The sequence below is a fragment of the Oryctolagus cuniculus genome, chromosome 8 (assembly GCF_964237555.1).
Source record: "Oryctolagus cuniculus chromosome 8, mOryCun1.1, whole genome shotgun sequence".
NCBI classification, from domain to species: Eukaryota; Metazoa; Chordata; class Mammalia; order Lagomorpha; family Leporidae; genus Oryctolagus; species Oryctolagus cuniculus.
Window position 1 is genome coordinate 51,824,189 of NC_091439.1, and position 19,766 is coordinate 51,843,954.

The window sequence follows — 19,766 nt, forward strand, 5'->3', positions numbered from 1 at the left end:
ATTAATTAAATGAGGAGAAAACAGAAGTAGTCATTCCACTATATGTGCTAAATTGTCCAGTCTGGAGTTCTGTACAACTGAATAGGGAGTCCCTTTCTAGCTCCTCTGAAAGCTCCAGTGAACCAAGAAAAGAGTGAGAGAAGAGCTGTTCAAATTTGCATGAAAAAGTCAAAATAAAATAAAAAGACCCCGACAAAGGAATACGTTGATGAGTTAGAAACATTAAAATGGAAAATCTGAAGAATTAGGGGAGATAATGCAGCTAGTAGCTGTCGCTTCCCTTCTTCGTGGAGGAACGACACTAAACCCTGCCTAGGCTTCATATCCGAGTCACGGAACCATTATGTCGCTCCCCCTCTTCGTGGAGGAACGACACTAAGCCCTGCCTAGGCTTCATATCCAAGTCACGGCACCATTATGTCGCTCCCCCTCTTCACGGAGGAGCGACACAGGACCCTGCGTTGTTCTTTCGTCTGCTCGGCCCTCCCCGGGTTTGCTGCTGGTTCTTCCCGGGTTGGCTACTGTCCCTTCCACCTCCGTGGAAGGGCGGTTCCCCCTGCCACTTTCCCCACTTCCGCGGGGGAGCGGCACACCGCCGGCCGGCCCTCCCAGGGGCTGCACAGGTGTTCCTTCAGATAGATGTTCCCCTTAGATGTTCCTTCTGCATGCCGTCTCTCTCCTCCTTTATAGTCCTCCTCTGCCAATCCCAACTCGGCTGCCCACACGCCGAGCACGCTGCTCTCCTCCAATCAGGAGCAAGTCCTACAGTTTATTGGCTGAACTGGAGGCAGCTGCGTAGAAGCTGTTTTCTCCTCTCCCAGCGCCATATTGTGGGAGAGCAGATGCATAGAATAAGTCTTAATTCCAGTAACTTAGTCTAGTCCGAGTTGCTCCCCACAGATCCCCCTTTCTTTTTATTTTTTGGCGTTGATACGCGCCTGTCTTCGGTGTCCCGCGGCACACACTCTGCTCTACTTGCTAGAGTTGCCACAGGTTCTTACAAGTCCTATCAATCAGGCAAACCGAATCCGGGTCCCCTCTTCGCCATGTTGTGAGGAGGTTTTTAGGCGCTGATGCGTGCCTGAGTTCGGTGCCCTGCAGCGCATGCTCTGCTCTGCCTGCAGGTGCTTACAAGCCCTATCAGGCAAACCGAATCCAAGCCTTCTCATTGCCATATTGTGGGGAGGCTTATTGGTGTTGATTCGTGCCTATCTTCGGTGACCTGCAGCTCATACTCTGGTCGAGCCGCCTGTTGGTGCTTATCGCCCTAATCAGGCAGACCGAATCCAAGCTCTCTCATTGCTGTGTTGTGGGGAGGCCTTTCTCTATTTCTCTATCTCCGGGCATTCCTATTTCTCCCATTTTACTTCTATCTTCCAGCATTCCTATTTCTCTCATTTTACTTCTTTTTTTTTTTTTTTTTTTTTTTTGACAGGCAGAGTGGACAGTGATAGAGAGAGAGAGACAGAGAGAAAGGTCTTCCTTTGCCGTTGGTTCACCCTCCAATGGCCGCCGCGGCTGGCGCGCTGCGGCCGGCGCACCGCGCTGATCCGATGGCAGGAGCCAGGAGCCAGGTGCTTTTCCTGGTCTCCCATGGGGTGCAGGGCCCAAGCACCTGGGCCATCCTCCACTGCACTCCCTGGCCACAGCAGAGGGCTGGCCTGGAAGAGGGGCAACCGGGATAGAATCCGGCGCCCCGACCGGGACTAGAACCCGGTGTGCCGGCGCCGCTAGGCGGAGGATTAGCCTAGTGAGCCGCGGCGCCGGCCTCATTTTACTTCTAAAACTTCTGTTTCTCTTATCCCTGCGGCTTCCCGGCGCCCGCCCCGAGGCTGCTTCTCGGCGCCTCGCCGCCCCGCGGCAGCTTCACGGCTCTGCGCGGCTTCCCGGCGCCTCGCCCCGCCGGCGGGTTCCCGGCTCTGCACGCACGCTCCGCGGTCTCCACGCCCTTCGCGCCCGCACCACGGCCTCGCGCCAGCCCCGCGTTCCCTATCTATTCACGCCCCGTGCTCTCTCTGCACGCGGCGGCTTCCGCGAATGTTTCCGCCACCACCGGCATTCAGTCCAAGTTCCCCGGACTAACCTGGCGAATTTCAACCTGGCGGCCCACGTCTCTGCCTCTGGTTCCAGATCTTCGCCTCTTGCTCCCCGGGGTGACTTGAAGAATTCCAAGGTGGCTTATGTCTCCGCCTTGGCCTGCACTCGCGGCTTCATCCTCCCTAACATTTTTCTCTACCCGGTATGTTTCCTTAAGTTTTCTTCCAACAATATTCCTCTCATTTCTCCTGGCTTCTCCCCACAGTCCGTATCTGAGTCCAAGCCTCCTCCAGGTTTCACTTTCGCTTTCAGTCTCCTAGCTTCCCCGCCATAGTCCGCACCCGAGTCTATGAAAGCTTTCACTTTCGCTTTCAAATCCTAACTTCTTTCCCACAGTCCATATCCAAGTCTATGCCTAGGCTTTCAATAGCTTCTTCCGGCACCTTTCTCGTCCGGCTTTCCCCTAGGCTCTTCGCTAGTCTCTCTCTCCGGTATTTTCCTGCTTCTTCCCGTTTCTTCCCTCCTAAGTTTCCTATCCGTCCTAGGTTTCCTATCCGAGTTAGGTTTCCTATCCGAGCTGTTTTCTCCTCTCCCAGCGCCATATTGTGGGAGAGCAGATGCATAGAATAAGTCTTAATTCCAGTAACTTAGTCTAGTCCGAGTTGCTCCCCACAAGTAGCAGCACATCCCTTCTTCCTCACTACACTCATATAATTTTATATAATTTTGAAAAGATCTACCAAAGCTAAGTATAAGAAACAAAAAGTATTATGGAGTTATATTAGCAGCTCTAGATGATCTGGCATCTCTAAAAGTTTGAGGCCACCAAGGCTACTAAGTTACCAATTAATTAGGACAGTTGTTTGAGTTCCTTCAAAACAGCACATGCTGTTTAAGATATCACTTTTAGGTCACAATTTAGTGGCCTTCCTTCTAAAAATTAGTTCAATTAATTCTCCAACCTCTTCAAGGTTAGTTATGTATGACTGAGAAACATACACTTCATTCTTGAAGATTATTCCATTAGGGCAAAGGCAATCCAATTGCAGATCATGAATCTCTCCATGCTTAGAATTAATTGGTTAATATATCAATCAATTAGTCTTATTAAACTTTCAAAGGTTTCCAGGGTGTCTCCTATCCACACATGGAAAATTTTCCTCAATGGCAATTTCAAGTCATACTGATTATGAGGGAGTAGAGGAGAGGCTGATGGAGAAATTAAAATACTCATTCTAGTTTGTTTCCACTCCTGGTTGGAATCACTAAGGGAGCTTCACAAATATGTAGAGAGCAACCTGATGAGCCTTTCCAAAGAACATTTGGAGCAGAAGGGTCACACTCAAACACCTAGCAATTTATGCAGAATGCCAGAAGTTCTTTGTATTAGTTTTCTTTTAAGATATAATGTCTCTATCATCGAGAATAAAAATGAGTATTCTTTGTGAAGAGATTATTTTGGGATTCAAAGTAAATAAGAATGGCATATTAGAAAAATATAAACATTGGCCGGCGCCGCAGCTCACTAGGCTAATCCTCCACCTAGCGGCGCCGGCACACCAGGTTCTAGTCCCGGTTGGGGCACCGGATTCTGTCCCGGTTGCCCCTCTTCCAGGCCAGCTCTCTGCTGTGGTCAGGGAGTGCAGTGGAGGATGGCCCAGGTGCTTGGGCCCTGCACCCCATGGGAGACCAGGAAAAGCACCTGGCTCCTGGCTCCTGCCATTGGATCAGCGCGGTGCGCCGGCCGCAGTGCGCCGGCCGCGGCGGCCATTGGAGGGTGAACCAACGGCAAAGGAAGACCTTTCTCTCTGTCTCTCTCTCTCACTGTCCACTCTGCCTGTCAAAAAATTAAAAAATAAATAAATAAAATAAAAATAAAAAAAGAAAAATATAAACATAAAAATCATTAAATATGGTGTAAATAGTCTTAACTTTTTATACATCCATTGACTCAATAGTTCTATAAACTACTCTAAGTATTCATTATGATATCAAAATGTGTTCTAAATATCAATATTTTCACTCAATTCATGAATAATGTAATTAATAAAATTACAATGTTGATAATAAAGATCACTAATGAATTAATTCTGATTTATGTTTTAATTTTTAAATGAACCCAGACTATTAAAACAATAAAGGAAGAAACACTATACTGGGCTGTGTATAAGATTTTAGATTCTTATAATAAACTAAATTCATTCATTGTGACTTTTTTAAATTGAGATTTCTTTTTCTTTCAACAGTTTCCTTAAAGGCTTATCTCAGACCACATAATTGGGAGTATTTTTGCCATAGTCACACAAATCTGACAACTGTAACTTAAAGCTAGCTGTTAGTCACCCACTCCATGGTTGAAAGAGGTTCTTATTAACTATAAACTAATGAAACCCAGATTTGTGGTGCAAGTGAAAAGTGCCATTAGTAGTGCAAGTCATTTATATAAGGATAATTGTTTTAGCGAAGAAAAGCTTCATAAATTGAGCAAAGACAAGGAGACAGCAAAGGTATTAAGGAGGGAGAATATCATTTTTAAATATGATTCTATGACAGACTTTACATTTAAATAGGTATAACTTAAAGTTTTTCATTTAGACTCAAATAGGAAAAGCAAATCAACAAAACATTTTTGCCACATATAAGTGGACATTAGGACATAAGAAGGGCATCTATCCAGATAAAGCTCAAGACATCACCAATCTCTCTTACGTTAGTGTGGTTTCTGGAAATATTGATGTGCTGATGAAGTGCTACTTCTTCCAAATTGGGCCTCCCTTTGGAATCAGGCTGCTGAGTGCCAAAGCAGAAGGCTCAAGGACAGGGTGGAGGAGGGGTCTGCCTAGCTTACCCACTCTCTCCTGAACATCAGGGCTCACCCACAGATAATGCTTATGTTTACAGTAGCCCCCTATCCACAGAGGATACATTCCAAGACCCCTAGCAGATGCTGGCACACATGGATAGTACTGAATCTTTATATACTCTGTTTTTACCTATCCAAGTTAGTTATAGTAAGAGATTAACTAATAAAATAGAAAAATTATAGCCATATACTGTGATGAACGTTATATGAACCAGCAGATGGAAGATTCTCTCTTTCTCTTCTCTCTCTCTCACTCGCTCTCAGAACATCTTATTGTACCTTTACCTTTTCACCTAAAGGAAGTATGGCGTAACACCAGTATCACTACTCTTGCACAGTGGGGTCATCATTAAGTAAAATAAAGATCACTTGAACATAAGTACTAGGATACCACAATAGTTTACCTAATAACTGAGACAGCCACTAAGTGTCTAATGGTAATGTATAGAGGAGCATGGATTCTCTGGACAAAGGGATGATTCACATCCTGGGCAAGATGGAGATGGACAGCAGGAGATTTCATCACATTGCTCAGAACAGCACACAGCTTACAGCTGGTGAGTTGCTTCTTTCTGAAATTTTCCTCATAATATCTTTAGACCACGGTAACTAAAAAAACTGCAGAAATGGAAACCACAGAGAAGGGGGAACTACTGTATGGACAGTTCATTCTCATAGCACAACTCAAATGTGACAAGACACACTCCTCTCTCAGCTTACAAATAAAACACTCTTTCATTTAAAGATGTACTATTGTCATTTTTAGAAGTCTTCATTCCCCATATCATCCCTTACAGCTTGGTGTAAGGTGTACTACACACACACACACACACACAATCATCAGTACTCTCATGGCTAGCAACTTAACATGCAAAGGGGTAAAAAACATATGGCAAGGGTGTCCTCTAAAGATTATGCTGGAAATAACTGTCACTCCCTTCAAATAATAATAATAACCGCATAACTTTCATGAAGAAAGGTACTGATCAAACTGTTTTCCTGAGAAATGCAATGACAAGGACTTGAAAAAAAGTTTGCTTTTATTTTCTACTGAATATCATGCAAAAATCACCTTTCAGTTTAATAAATGTAAATCTAAAATTAAATTTTGAAGTCATAATAAAATTATAACAAAGAAATGATCACATAATCTATCATTGCCAGCAACTAGCAACAATTAATTAATGGAGCAAATGTGGGCTGCTAATATTTGATCTGCCAAGAATCTCATGAAATATTTTGGTGCAACTACACTAGAGTTACTACCACATTAAATTTACATAGTTTCTTCTCAAATGTCTAATTTAATTTGTTTTAATGGTATGTTAATTTCTTTAAGCTCTAGGGAGTTATTTTGGAGGTGAAGAAATTGAAGCACTGGTCAAGTAAATGCTTTACTTTTCAAAAAATTATTTGTTTTTGAGGCAGAGAAACACACAGAAAGAGACAGAGACAGAGATAGAGAGACATACACAGAGACAGCTCTCATCCACTGGGTCGTTCCTCAGATGCACACAATGGTCAGGATTGGGACGAGCCAAGGCCAGGAGCCAAGAACTCAGTCCAAGTCTCCCACATGGATGGCAGCAACACAACTACTTGAGCCATCACCTGCTGCCTACTAGAGTGCACATTAGCAGGAAGCTGGAATCAGGGGTAGAGCCAGGGCTCAACCCCAGGTACTTCGATATGGGATTTTGGCTTCCCGATGGGTTAACTGCTATACCAATCCCTGACCCCCAGATGATTTACTTTTAATTTATATTCAGTGTAATGAAAACCAAGAAATCATATTACCACTTTATCCCAATGAACTCTGAAGTCAGACAGACCTGGGTTCAAATCCTAACTCTACCACATATTAATTATGTATGATTAAGGAAATTTTATGACTTTCTGCATGTCAGTTTTCTTATTTGTTAAGTGAAGAAAACAATAACTATGGGACAGGACTGTTATTTGGTTTAAATTGTACAATGTATGTAAAGTGTCAGCTATAGGGATACTCTGGTCCTCAAAAAATCACGATAAATAATTTTTTAGGAAATATGAACTCCAAGATTTTAATAGAATAGATTAAGATAAAAAGAAGAATTTCTTATGCATCAGCATGCCATGAACTAATCATACACATTTTCTTTTATGTCATATGAACCCAGTGAGTATAGTAGACACATTGATGGATTGGATTAATGGCTTGTTCATGCTCAGAAAGAGAACACACCCATTTATGTGAGAACGCACGGTTATCTTTAAGTATGCATGAGAAATATTACTTAAATATATACTTTCAAAGCTGTAGTTGTTTTGTTTATATATATATATTCTCTAAAATTTTTTTTTGTAAATTATACACACACACACACACACATTAGGGAAATAGAATGTGGTTGTGGAAAAAATATTTTACTCAAAATTACCATCTAGAAACTGAGTCTTCCAAGTTTGTTATAACTGTGATAAATCACTCAACCACTCCTTTTGGCAATTTCAAGTATAAAATGATCAGATTTTAGTACAGAAAGTACTAAAACAGTACAGAAACAGTGTATTAATATAAGCTAATTATTAGAGTAGAAATCTTCCTATTGCTATAGAAAGCCAGATCAATGTACTCTTTTGAGCAAAAAATACTAAATTAGTTGGTTTCAAGTAATCTTAATCCTAGTCTCTATATGCATGAAACTTAGTTTTATTCTCATTCTACGTAGTATGACACAGATACAGTGAACATTTGGTATAGGCTATATGTAAATATCAACTATCCAGAGTTCAGCTTAAAGAAGCCTAAACATGTTATTCTAAGATACATTCTGTTTATATTGGGGTTGAAACTAGATCCCTTAATATACAACCATAATCATTTTTTCAAACATACTACTGACAACTTAGTATATAGGGGTTATAGTCATGTATGCAATGTGTTTTAAATTTACAAATAATTAAAATGAATTTCAATATTTTGTATACTACAAAATAGCACAAAGATTACTTTTATTAACAAGTTTACAGAATATGAAAATGAAGCCCAAACATGAGACTACTCAATTGAATTAATAACCAACATCTTTATCTCATTGAAAAGCTTTTCAAAATAAGCTTATTAGTTTTTTTTTTTTTTTTTTGCAAGCTCCATAATTGGCTTTTATTTGCTTTGGGGTGGATCTCATCTAAATTTTTTGGAATAGACAGGTTCATTGGCAAGAGGCTTTACAAATGGATATGAAAATAAAATATTCAGGCATCCCTACACTGATGTAATCTCTACGGTTATAAAATGGCATTGATAAACAAAGCATGGCAATTGTTAAATTACTTTCTGGAGATGGCGTTCCAGAATGCCACAATAGGCACCAATTCTGGTTTATTTATTTTTTCCCATTTCTTCATGAGCTATCATTCTATACACCCTAAGGAATAATAATGAGGTATTTTTGTCCTCAAATCAAATTGGAAAAGCGGGTTAGGTGGGTATGCGTATGTGATGGGGGGGGGGGGGACACAAATCTGATGCAGCACAAGAAACACAGCCACGCTTTTAGCAAGCATTTTCTGTGCAAGTATCTATGTAATGCCACCTGCATCTGCAGTAGAAAAGGGAGGAGGAGAAATAGGTGTGTGTGAAAAAAAGAAGAGGAACAAGAGCAAATAGTAGCTCAGCCCTTATTTCCCCTGGTTCTATATTACTGATATTAACTACAAGCCCAGGCAGTCCTGTCATATGACCACATCGCTAACCAATGATCTTGCCTTTAGTGCTGAATTTAAGCTAAAGCAACGTAGCATCTAAGCAATGGAGATTCTCAACAACTATTGGCACTTCTCCATTTTAATCATATAATTTTTCAGTTTTAGCAAGGTAAAGGAAAGGAAAAACATCAAACTAGACACAGAAGCAAAGCTGAGTGAGACCAAGAGATTTTCTAGGTGTATGCCTGGTACTCCAGCTGAGTAAACTTGCTCGGTCACAACTGATGCTGAACAAGCACTCCTGGCCAAGAAATAACACACTGTGTTTTGGTGATCAAAAGATAAAAAAAGACACAGCCACAGGAAATGGCTTTATACAGTTTTGATCCATTTAGGGGATTAGAAAGAGAACTGCAGTAGCTATCAAGAAGGAAGCCAACCTCCATGAAAACGGTCAATAATAGTTTTGATATGATTAAAAAGAATTAATGCACCCTTGAAACAGGACTTTTAAAGGTCAGACAAGCAGTAGTAGAGTTTTCTCCAGAAGGGAAATCATTATACACTACCAATGCTTTTTGTTTAGTTTAATAACTGTCATTGAATCTAACTACTGGTGAAATAAGTAGTAAAATAGAAATGTGATAAATCTCTGTGTAGTAAGAGCTCAACTCAATGTGGCTCTTCAAGCGTCTTTCCCAACAATGAGGTAAAAACAACATCCTCCAAATGGCAAGGTAAATATATCTATTGTGGAAGAAAAAAAGAAAGAAAGAAAAGGAATCCATTGAGGATATGGAATATTAAGTATATAGACCCCTGGCACATCTCTAATCCCAGAGTTCTGTTTAAGAACAGCTTGCATACAAACCGCTATTTTATGTTCTGCTACTGTAATGTGTCATCTATCATCTTCTGAAATTATCCAATGACCTACTTTGTTAATTAAAACATTTACAAAGATCTTCTTCCTTTATGTATAATTCCAGATCGCTGTCTAAATAAGTATTTCAGTTCCATCAACTTGAATGATTACTTACATTTCACAAGAAAAAAAAATATTGTTAAGAGACAACAGTTCGACAGTCTGTCTAATGTAAAGGAAAGCAATATTTCACCCCTTCTATTAACCCAGGGGTTTTCACTTACTTGCAATAAACATAAAAGATTATAGGATTAATGATAGGAAACAAAATGTAACTTAATGAGAATTTTACAAATGCAGGGACACAGCTCACTGCACCAATAGTCTCCATGCAGTTTCACATAGAACAGTGTCAACCTTCTTGAGGGAAAAAAACCGAGTACATAAAACCTGTGGTTTATTCTTAACCAGAGGTCTACATTAGCAGTATAGTTAGTGGAAAATCGCAATGCTAAGGAACAAGGAGGAACAGGAAGAGGAAAATACCAGACCCCATCTACCATATATCAACCTTTTTCTTCTTTGGCAAGTGCTCAGAATCACTTGGAGGCATAAAGCACTTGACTCTGAGATTGAATAAAGAAAATTGGGGGGGTGGGGGGGCCCAAGAAAAATGAAGGGCAGTCATTTTTTGTTTTGCTTGGTCAAAGCGAAGAAAATTCACCCTGCTCAGGCATCTCCTCCCAATGCAGCAAATTTAGGCATAAGCTCTAGGCTGCAAACTGAGCTTGGGGGTGCTGCAGCGGAATGATGGAGGGGAGGCTGGATGAAGTTGCCAGTTCTGTGCAGTCACGGCTCTGCACAGGGCTACTGGGGGAAAGGGTTAAAGGGATGCTCCTCGTACCTTTCTTTTCCGTTCCATACGTTCCCTGGGGATTTTCCGTTGTTTTTTTCTCTCTCTCTCAAGATTTTTTTCCTTTTCATCCAGTTCAGCCTCACGAACTTTTTTAATAGAAGCAGCAGCGTGAGCCATTTTGCAGAGGGGATCAGCAGAAGCAGTTGCAGAGGCTCAGTTTCCACTCCCCAGCAATCCAGGTGATTTTCGAGGTAGGTGGAGCCGTGCTTTCCCCTCCCCTGCAATGGCTGGCAGCCAGAATACTCACAAAATCATCCACTCCGCCCCCGAGCCAGGTCAGAATCTTATTCCAGCCTCTGCAGCACCCATACTTCACTACAATGTAGTAAGGTCCCAAGCACAGCCCCCTCGGCAGCAACACCTGCACACACACAGATACAGATGTGCACCTTGCTTGCAAATGTTCCTGGGGGAAGGCGGAGCGAGCACTAGACTGGGAGCTCTTCAGCTGTAGGGTGGCCGCAAGTGCAGACAAGCATCCTACTAGTTGAAAAAGCCTTCCTTAGGCACACATCACCAATTGGAACGGCCTTTGGGGACTCCTCCAGACAGGCTGTATCTTCCGACTGGAGCCAGGAAGAGGCCACCTCTGTGGAGCTGCGAGGGGGTGGGTGGTTATTGCTGCTTCCAACCACACCTCTATGCGGGGTGAGAAGAAAATGGTGCAGTCTCGCTAAAGGATTCTCTGCTGCTGCTGCTGCTGCTGCCGCTGAGCTACTGCTGCTACTGCCGTTGCCACGGCTGCTCTGCTGTAGCACATGACGTGAATCCCTGCCTTTTAAATGTCTCAGCCCTTCCCTTCTCCCAGGTTTGTTTAAAGAAAAAAAATCACCGCTACTAATTTTGGAGAAGGCGAGCACGGCTGGAGGGACTTGCCACCTCTGTGGTAGTGTAGGCAGGAGCAGGTCTGGGAAGGGCTAGCTGTAGCTGTTCCTCACTGTGTCATCTCCAGACCCACGTGAGGCTGCATTAGGGAGCTGCATTAAGCAGGGACTAGAAGGGAGCTGTCAGTGAGTACACAGCATAATCTGGGCTCAACGAGGTTATGCTGGGAGGAAAGAGAGGAGCGGTCAAATAAGGCGAAAGAGAAAAAGGGGTTGAGAAAGGGAATGGGAAAAGCAGGGACCACCTAAAACCACTCACCCCTGCCCCAAGAGAGGGACACAGGTAGTTGTAGTTGATTACCAAAGGTGCTTGTTAGATTCGCATTAACCTTGAAAGCACGTGTGAAAGTAAAGCAGGATTAGTATTTCTGGATGTTCCTGTATATGCCACCCAACAGGCGGTTGCAAAGAAAGAAGAAAAAGGAGACAGCTATCTAACTCAGGATGAACTCCTCTGTAGCAGTCCAACTACACACACTGCCAAATGTCCAGAATTTTGCCACAGTTCCATCAAGGTCTAATGAATTCCAAGGATGGCGTCCACTGCCTAAGTATTCACCCTTAGCTGTAGACAGAATCACAACACTGGTGTGGATTATGGAACCCCCTATACACACATAGACACACAACATTGCAGCGGAGAAGTTTTGACTGCCATAATAAGTGGCAGTAAAGCTATATGATCTCGTTCTACATATATCCTATCATTAGGGGAAACATAAAATAACATCAAGTGCTCTCTTAGAAAGTGCCATGCTTTGTATCCTAATACTTATGACATACTTCCTTAGACAAATGAAGAACATGAAGTCTCATTTGTGGAACTGTATTAAAGATAGTGAGATAGTAAATATTCTGGAAGGAAAATACTATATTTAATACTGAGGGTTGTCCCCACATGTATCTGTTTATCTAACATACGTTGTCATTTTTCTTTTTACTTAAACTGAGTTGAACACATAATAGCAATAAAATGTCCCACTGACACACAAAATATGTCCCACAGTAGCAGAGGGAATCCAGCACTTTGTATGATTTAGAAATCAGTCAAAGGAAAGTCAGCATTGTAGAGTGGACATGACAGCTCACTGGTCAGCTAAGGGGCAGTTAGTAAAGAAAGGGAGAGGGGAAAGTAGTGTCTCTTATGGATGGGGAGCATCATTGATCCGACCGGAACTGCTGAGAATTCACATTTAAAAAGCAACAAACCAGCTTCCTTTTTATCTAAGCCCTGCAAAACTCCTCCTTAGGAGAAACTTTCCCATATTTACAGGAAACATAGCCATTCAGGCTTTTAGGGAAAAGATGGTGGATGGAGGTGTGGTGGAGGTAGAGGAATTCTCTGTCTCCTTCATTAGGCAAGACATTGCCTGCCCCTCGGGAGAACCACAGAACTATTCTACTACTTTGTCCCCTGAGGGACTTCCAGAGAATCAGCTGCCCTGGCATCAAAACAGGTATCAGGCGTGACAGGGTGAAGGAAGCAGCAAGGCTGGAGCACAGGGTGTTCAGATGCCGTGTGGCATTCCTAAGCACTTTGTTTCTTAATCACAAGCAAATCTCACTTGGGTTGTGGATGTCCTTTTATCTGAATAATCTGAGTCTCAACAAAACCGGGCCAAGCCTTTTACGGTGGTTTTCCTGTGAGTGAGGGAGACTCTGGTGATTCTTCTGGCCATGTCCCTTTAGAACCTCCTTGCACTGTCTCATGTGATCCTCTCCCCTAACTTCTCAATAAAGAAATAAAAGTCACAAGCATAGCTAGAGAAGAAAGTGAGGAGTTCCTGCTGGCCAAAGACAGCAGCTCATGCCATTAACCTTTAATGAACTCATGGAGACCCACTTGTCAATTCAATTGTGTTGCTTTCTGATGCAATCAAAACTTCAGTTCTTAAAAACTTTCAATTTAATAACTACCAAAAAAAAAGTCTAAGGTATGGTTAACAATGCCCTAGTCACCAGGACTCCCTCCACTTTCCTAAGAACAACTATGAGAGCTTTTTCATCACTTTGGCTCAAGAAGAAAAAGGTAATGCGTCTGATGTTAGTTTGTCAGAGATTTGTTGGAGCAGCATAAATATCACAGTAAGCACCATGATGGCCAAATCTTGACAAATAATAGTGATGGTGCTTTGCTTACATTTTTTCAAAGTATCTCCGGATGTGACAAAGAGAAACAAATTTTTTTCTCCTTCCTTCCTTCCTTCCTTCCTTCCTTCCTTCCATCCTTCCTTCCTTCTCTCTCTCTCTCTCTCTCTCTTTCTCTCTCTCCCTCCCTCCCTCTTTTTCTTTCTTTCTTTTTTTCAGCTAGGACAATTGAAGGCAAATGACTTGTTCCAGACAGCTTTCCTTGGAATGACTTACAAAAGCAGGAGGACTGAGGTTCAGTACTCAAAAATTAACCCCATTCAAGGAAAAGGAACCCCTCAAAAAGCCCCAGTGTGAATTCTATCCCAATTACAAGACAAGAAAACACAGGCAACCATTATGAGGATTTAAGTAAAATAAACTGATCACGAGTTCTTTCTTAATGTGCAATCTGCATTTATCCTCTCCCGAATGAAGGAACATATTGGTCTCAAAGGAGATGGTTAGCAGCATTTAATCCTTTTAGGAAAGCCAGACAGAATAGGTAGGAGTTTGCATGCGGTGTAACTTTGTCTCTCTACAACTAATTCAATAGTAAGCTGTCGACAAACCTCTTTTAAAATCCTTCCTTCTTGTATAATTGTATTGCTCAAACTTTCCTATGATTTCCATTTGAATTTCTATACTTGAATTTTCTGAGGAAAGAGAGCCGTGCACACTCACCAGCTGACCTCTGCACAGACAGGGCACCAGGTTCCAGTCCCAGGAGCACACAGCCATTTAAACGATGCATGCACCACATGAAAGGGGTCTTCCCAGCAAGCTACCAGCAGAGAGAACTTACAACAAAAGCTGATTCCTTCCATAAAGCATCTTGGTCATGAATGGGATGAGCGTGTGTATCTGCCTTCAAATGTGAAGAACACACTGTCATTTGCATTTAAACTTGAGAACCGGCATAGAGAGATTGCCCTTCCGAGAGGCCGTGCTTCATTGTAAAGATGGAAGAAAAATGGGAATTTGCTGTCCTCACTGTTCAGCATTCCATTGATGAGAATCCAAAGAAAATCCTCTGCAGACATCAGGGATCAGTCAGGGCTGTGTTCAATAACTACTGAGCTGGCCATATGCAACTTAATCCCCCCTCTCCCTGCCTAGCTCCACCCAGAAGGAGCGGCTAGGCAGCATATATTGTTGCTCCACCACAGAGCGTGAGTGTAAGTGGAGAAAGAAGCAAATGCCCTACAAAGGTAATGAAAACATCACCTGATCAGAAAATAATAATACTAATAAATAATAATGTGCTCACTTGAGCTATGAGCTCAGAGCTCATTCTAATCTAGTTCATGGTGTTAATCCACACTTGAGACTAATGAATGGGCAGGATAAGGTAGAGCAAACTGAGTGAGTGCCTCCACTGGTATGTCATCTTCTTGGATGTGTTTTACCTAAGCAAATCACCCAAGCCAATTTGACAATGCAAAGTTACTAAAGCAGATCTGGCTAGTAATATACTAGAGCCTTCTTTCTTTTGATTAACAGTGTTTCTGGAAGGACATGATTTGTCTAAGATCAGAACACCCAAAAGGTATCTTGCTACTTTGGCCTGGGGAATGAAAGCAAGGACACTCTGGTCTCAAGGTCAAACAGGCAGTTTCCTTAGTCCAGGATGGAGAAGCAGAGGGAATCTCATGACTCCACCCTTTGGACCTCTAAAGCAAGCTCATGATTCTTCCAGGTTTTACAGAAACTTTCCAGCAGACAAGGAGTGAAAAACTTGCCCCTGGAGGCCACACCAAGGCCATAAACAGTCCCTCTTCTGCCACCACTGACCTCCTGCTATTATGACTGGGCAGATGGTCTGGGGACTGCAGGCAGCAGCCGTGTCTGTAGGGGCCAGAGGGAAGGGAAATGAACAGAAAAGAGAAAATGGAAAACACCACATTTCAGAAGGAAGGATTTCTCTAGTTAGCCTGTGTCTTCCTGCACTCTCCCAACCTCATTCCCAGCCCGTCCACTCATCACTACTAAAGCAGGAGCCCAGGGGGCACAAGAATGAAAGCATCACAGGTTGGCTGTGTAAGCAGGGGTCTGCCTGTGTGAGCAGCTGGCATTGCTCACTGTGAGTGACTTCTGGCAAGAAACCTCTGCCGCCGTGGCTTCTTCATCAACTTGATTTGCTATGCTCTTTTTAATGGGAAATAAATAACTTCATTCAGGAACCAGAAAACCCTCACAATGCTAAAATCTCTGTTTTAGTTTACAAATAAAATTTGCTAGATTGAAGATCTAGAGATTAACCTTAAAATTTGTATTTTAAAATATTATCTTAGGGAATACTCACACCTGCTGAAGATCGAACAACTAATCGTTGGTAGATATGTCATGTCTCCAGTTTTCTAATCCAAGACCCTTATCACTAAAATACACTCAGAAATATTTTAGGCAATTCTAACAACCAGTTCTATGCCTGGTACAATCTCTACTTTGTGGATACTGCAATACATATAAAAGATTAATAAAACATGTTGTTTCAATAACACAACTGCTCAAAAACAATCCCCTTGTGGCTACAATATTGGTACCAGAAAATTGAATATCTACCATCCAGCCATTTTTCACTTGCTGAAAATGACTACTGTATCCATCAGCAGTTGGTAATTTTTATGATGGTATGAACTTCTAGATTATTCCTGCTTCTGGAGGCCATCCCATTTAACTGTCTTTTTTTTTCCTTCCACTGAAACAGAAGAAGAATTCTGGGATACTTTTCATTTCTTTGCCTGTAGATATGAGATAACCATTTTTCTTGCAACTCTTGTTTAATTAATCTACCAATAAAATCTTACTAGGCATTCATTGTTTCTTCCTTTAGGTATGATCAGCATTTTTCACTTTATTTCTACTTATGCAGACTCATATTCCAGAAATAGGGAAACGGAAGTATAAAGTTAAATCAAGGCTTCTTTGGGAAGCACATTTTCAGAGGTAAGGCATAGTTGAGCTTTTTCTGAGATACTGTATTTATATCATTTCTAAATGAGATCAATAACCAAACCAATAAGCACCAGCACAGACTAATAGGAGCTAGGTCATTCTGACCAGTATGATTACTGATACAAATTGGAAATACCAGCTGAAGTAGAAAAAAACTTCTTAAGAATGTAAAATATCTGGTCTGAAAATAAGGAATTATTACACAGAACTGAAGGAAAATGGAACCAGTGGCTAATGAACAAGCAGGGAAATTGCTTCTGTTTACTGTGTACATTTCCCTATTAAATTTGAACTTTCATTTTGAAAACGTTATCAAGAGTTAATGACCACACAAAGTGCACGGTCCTACAGGGAAGCTCCCCCAGAATCACTTGAGACCTCACAAAGAGTACTCCTAGCTTAGGGGTAGGATGATAAAGAACCAGCCCTCAAAGAGATCCACAAACTGGGTTTTATTACCTAGATTTGAACAAAATCCAAGCCTTGGACTTGGTTTAGGATGTTCCCCAAATCATTTGAGACCACAGAGCCTGGAAGAAGTAAATATTATCCTCTCTAAAACAGTTACTTTCATCCATGGCCTGAAATTTATCTGCTTAAATAATTTTCCAAGTACAGTGGCAGCATCCCTCAAAGTCAAGCGGGCAAGCTGTAGAAACAACAGAACAGAGAAACTGATCTATGGATATTTCAAATAATGGAACTATAAACAAAGACACCATGACACAGAAAGGGCAGAGTACAAGAAATAGTTCTGGTCCTCTAAAGTAGTATCACTCAACTGGGAAGTTAAGCAATCTGAATGCTTTGAGCACTGATTTATCACACACTTTCCTCCACCTCTCCACCATACCACTACTTTGCATAAGGACAGATCATTATAAATGTTGGATAAATGATCAATATGACCATCAAATGAATGATAAAATGACAGGACTTCAAAAAGTTAAAATTTTTTCCTAATACAAAGTTGCAATAAGAGCCGTCATTAGGTACAATGGTTAAGCCACCCATTGGCTTAACACATCCCCTATCAGAGATCTGGGTTCAAGTGTCAGCTCTGCTTCTGATTCCAGCTTTTGCTAATATGCTCCCAGGGAGGCATCCATGAGGGCTCAAGTAGTTGGGACCCTGTTACCCACATGGGAGATGCATATTGAATTCTGGGCACTGACTTTTGTGAGCATTTAGGGACAGAACCAGTGAATGGAAGATATTCTCTCCACCCCCTCTCCTCCTCTTCCTTCTCTTCCTTCCTCCCTTTCAAATAAATAATAAAGAAATCAAAAAAATTTTTAAAGAGTTGTTGTTTTTATAAAAAATCTTTCAGTAATGATGTAATAAATGTTAACAATAAATCTCTTTCTTAAACATCTGAGAATTCATAAGTGAAATCAAAATCTAATAGATAACTAAGATATAATTAAAATAATACCATGAACTGTTTTACCACAAATTAAAATTGTGTATGAAAAAAAAACTTGATTCTTTTAGCAGAAACTGGGCATTATTTAACCCAAAAATTTTTCAAAATCAAAATAGCTATAGAGTTATTTTCTTAGTTCTTTTTCTCTCCTAATTTCTTGAAATTTCTGGATAGAAGCTCTTTCAACAAACTTTTCCTGACCACAAGCTCTCCCTTTCTTCTATGAATACTGACTGCTGCCCACCACACACTAAAAACTTGTGGCTTAGGAGCTGCTCTATACTTCATGTGCTTTCTTCCACTAGTACAGTTGAGTGCTCACCAAGAGCCAGGTTTATTCCAAACACTTGTATCTTGGTTGTACTTGTTACTCCAATTATATAATTTAAGTAAACCATATCTAAGAAAATACAAGTGCAGAAAGATGTTTAAAACAAAGGTTAACAATTGAAGGAGAAGCTTTGGAAACAACTAGAAACCCCACAATAAAGATTGCTTTGCAAGTGCCTTTAAGTTATGATTATATTTAATAGATATTGCACCAGAAAATATTGGTGAAACAATTCCTATAAGTAGGAATTTGTCTGTTCAAAAAGATGAAGTGAAACTCCAAACAGTGGCAAATTCTTAAAACAAAACTAAAGTCTTGATATTTCATGATGTCATTGGTTAAAAAAAAAAAAAAAGCCCAACATACATGTTTTCAAGTTGCAACAAAATGTTTTAAGTATGTATATATACTTTCTTTGATTCTCCAATTTAACTGCTTTTTCTATTAATCTTACTGATTAAGCTTTGGTGGTGTTATGAAATAAAGCTTCTTTGTGTGACACAGAGTCTTAGCTTTGAATCTCAGCTGAGGCTCTATAATGTTGGGAGCACTACCTAGCCTTTGTGGGCTTCCATCTCCTTTTATATAAATATAGATAACAACTTCTACCAATAGAACCAAGTGAAAAGGACATGTAAAACACCCAGGAGGTATACAACAAATAGTAGCTACAAAATGATTATACAAACTCAAGATGGAAGAAATAGAGAAACTGGAAATAAGGTAGAATCATCTCCCCAAATAGTATGTGAGTGCTGATTGCTTTGGATGGATAACATCAATTAATTAATAAGTTCACAAGTCTTCAGACTACGTGGTAATGAAAAAATACAACACAAAATTTGTAACAGTGTGCAATAAGTCTCAAAATAAGTAAACATGAATGCCTGAGAAAGAATTAGCCCCAATGAAAGTACAGCTTTTTATAATTACAATTACTCAAACAGCTTCAGTATCAAAGATTTAGAACAGCCTCAAACAGAATAAGGGGATGCCTCCCAAAAGCTTTGTTTTGAATGGAAAAGCAAAACAAAGAATAATTACCAGACTTGACTATCAGGTCGGCATAGTTCCAAATGTAAGGTTCTATTGTAGGTTCCTTTACAAATAGATAATTTTCCAAGGCAAAGTAATAAATAGGCAGGACATGGAAGGATTTTTCACTCCCACAATTGATCCAAAAAAATCCAGTTTTAGTAAAGGGCAGAAACTGGCCCAGTTACAAGGATAAATATAGGAACATAGAGTCAACCAGGCTGTCACCTTGGCACACCTATGAAATACTGTGAAGAAAATTTATGAAAATAAATCTTTTTCACTCATAAGATTGGAAATAAAATGCTTCCTGCCCCAAACAAAAACAAAAACAAACTGACAATATCTAAGAGTTCAACCATGTGGGAGCAACCACAATTATGGTTGAAGACAACATCCAGAAGAAGGAACTTTTATAACTCAGCCCTGATTCTGCTTATGTAGCATCCCTGCAGTGTCAGCATTAGGATTTCTGCAGGGGTAAAATACTATCCAAAAAGAGCTGATGTTAAATTTGGAAGAGTATTTTTGGATGAATCAGAGCAAAGGGCTAGGTTTATCATCCACACCTTTGTGGGGTCTCTAGAGAGGCAGCTTGGGGGGCCCTTTTCTAATTAGGGCAGCCCTGCGTGGA

At 40.9% G+C, this 19,766-nt stretch overlaps 1 protein-coding gene across 33 annotated transcripts in view; it reads right to left on the reverse strand.

The window, feature by feature from the left end:
• Positions 1–19,766, reverse strand: part of ANK2 (ankyrin 2) — a 677,994-nt gene that overhangs the window by 259,525 nt on the left and 398,703 nt on the right. For 6 of the 33 annotated variants that reach the window (XM_070047726.1, XM_070047724.1, XM_070047732.1 and 3 more), the window contains exon 1: positions 10,360–10,892. The exons of the other annotated variants lie outside the window; for them this stretch is intronic. In XM_070047726.1, coding sequence (XP_069903827.1) covers positions 10,360–10,488 — 129 coding nt within the window. In that variant the 5' untranslated portion in view covers positions 10,489–10,892. Of the gene's footprint in view, positions 1–10,359; positions 10,893–19,766 lie in introns of those variants that run through there. 33 annotated transcript variants of the gene reach the window in all.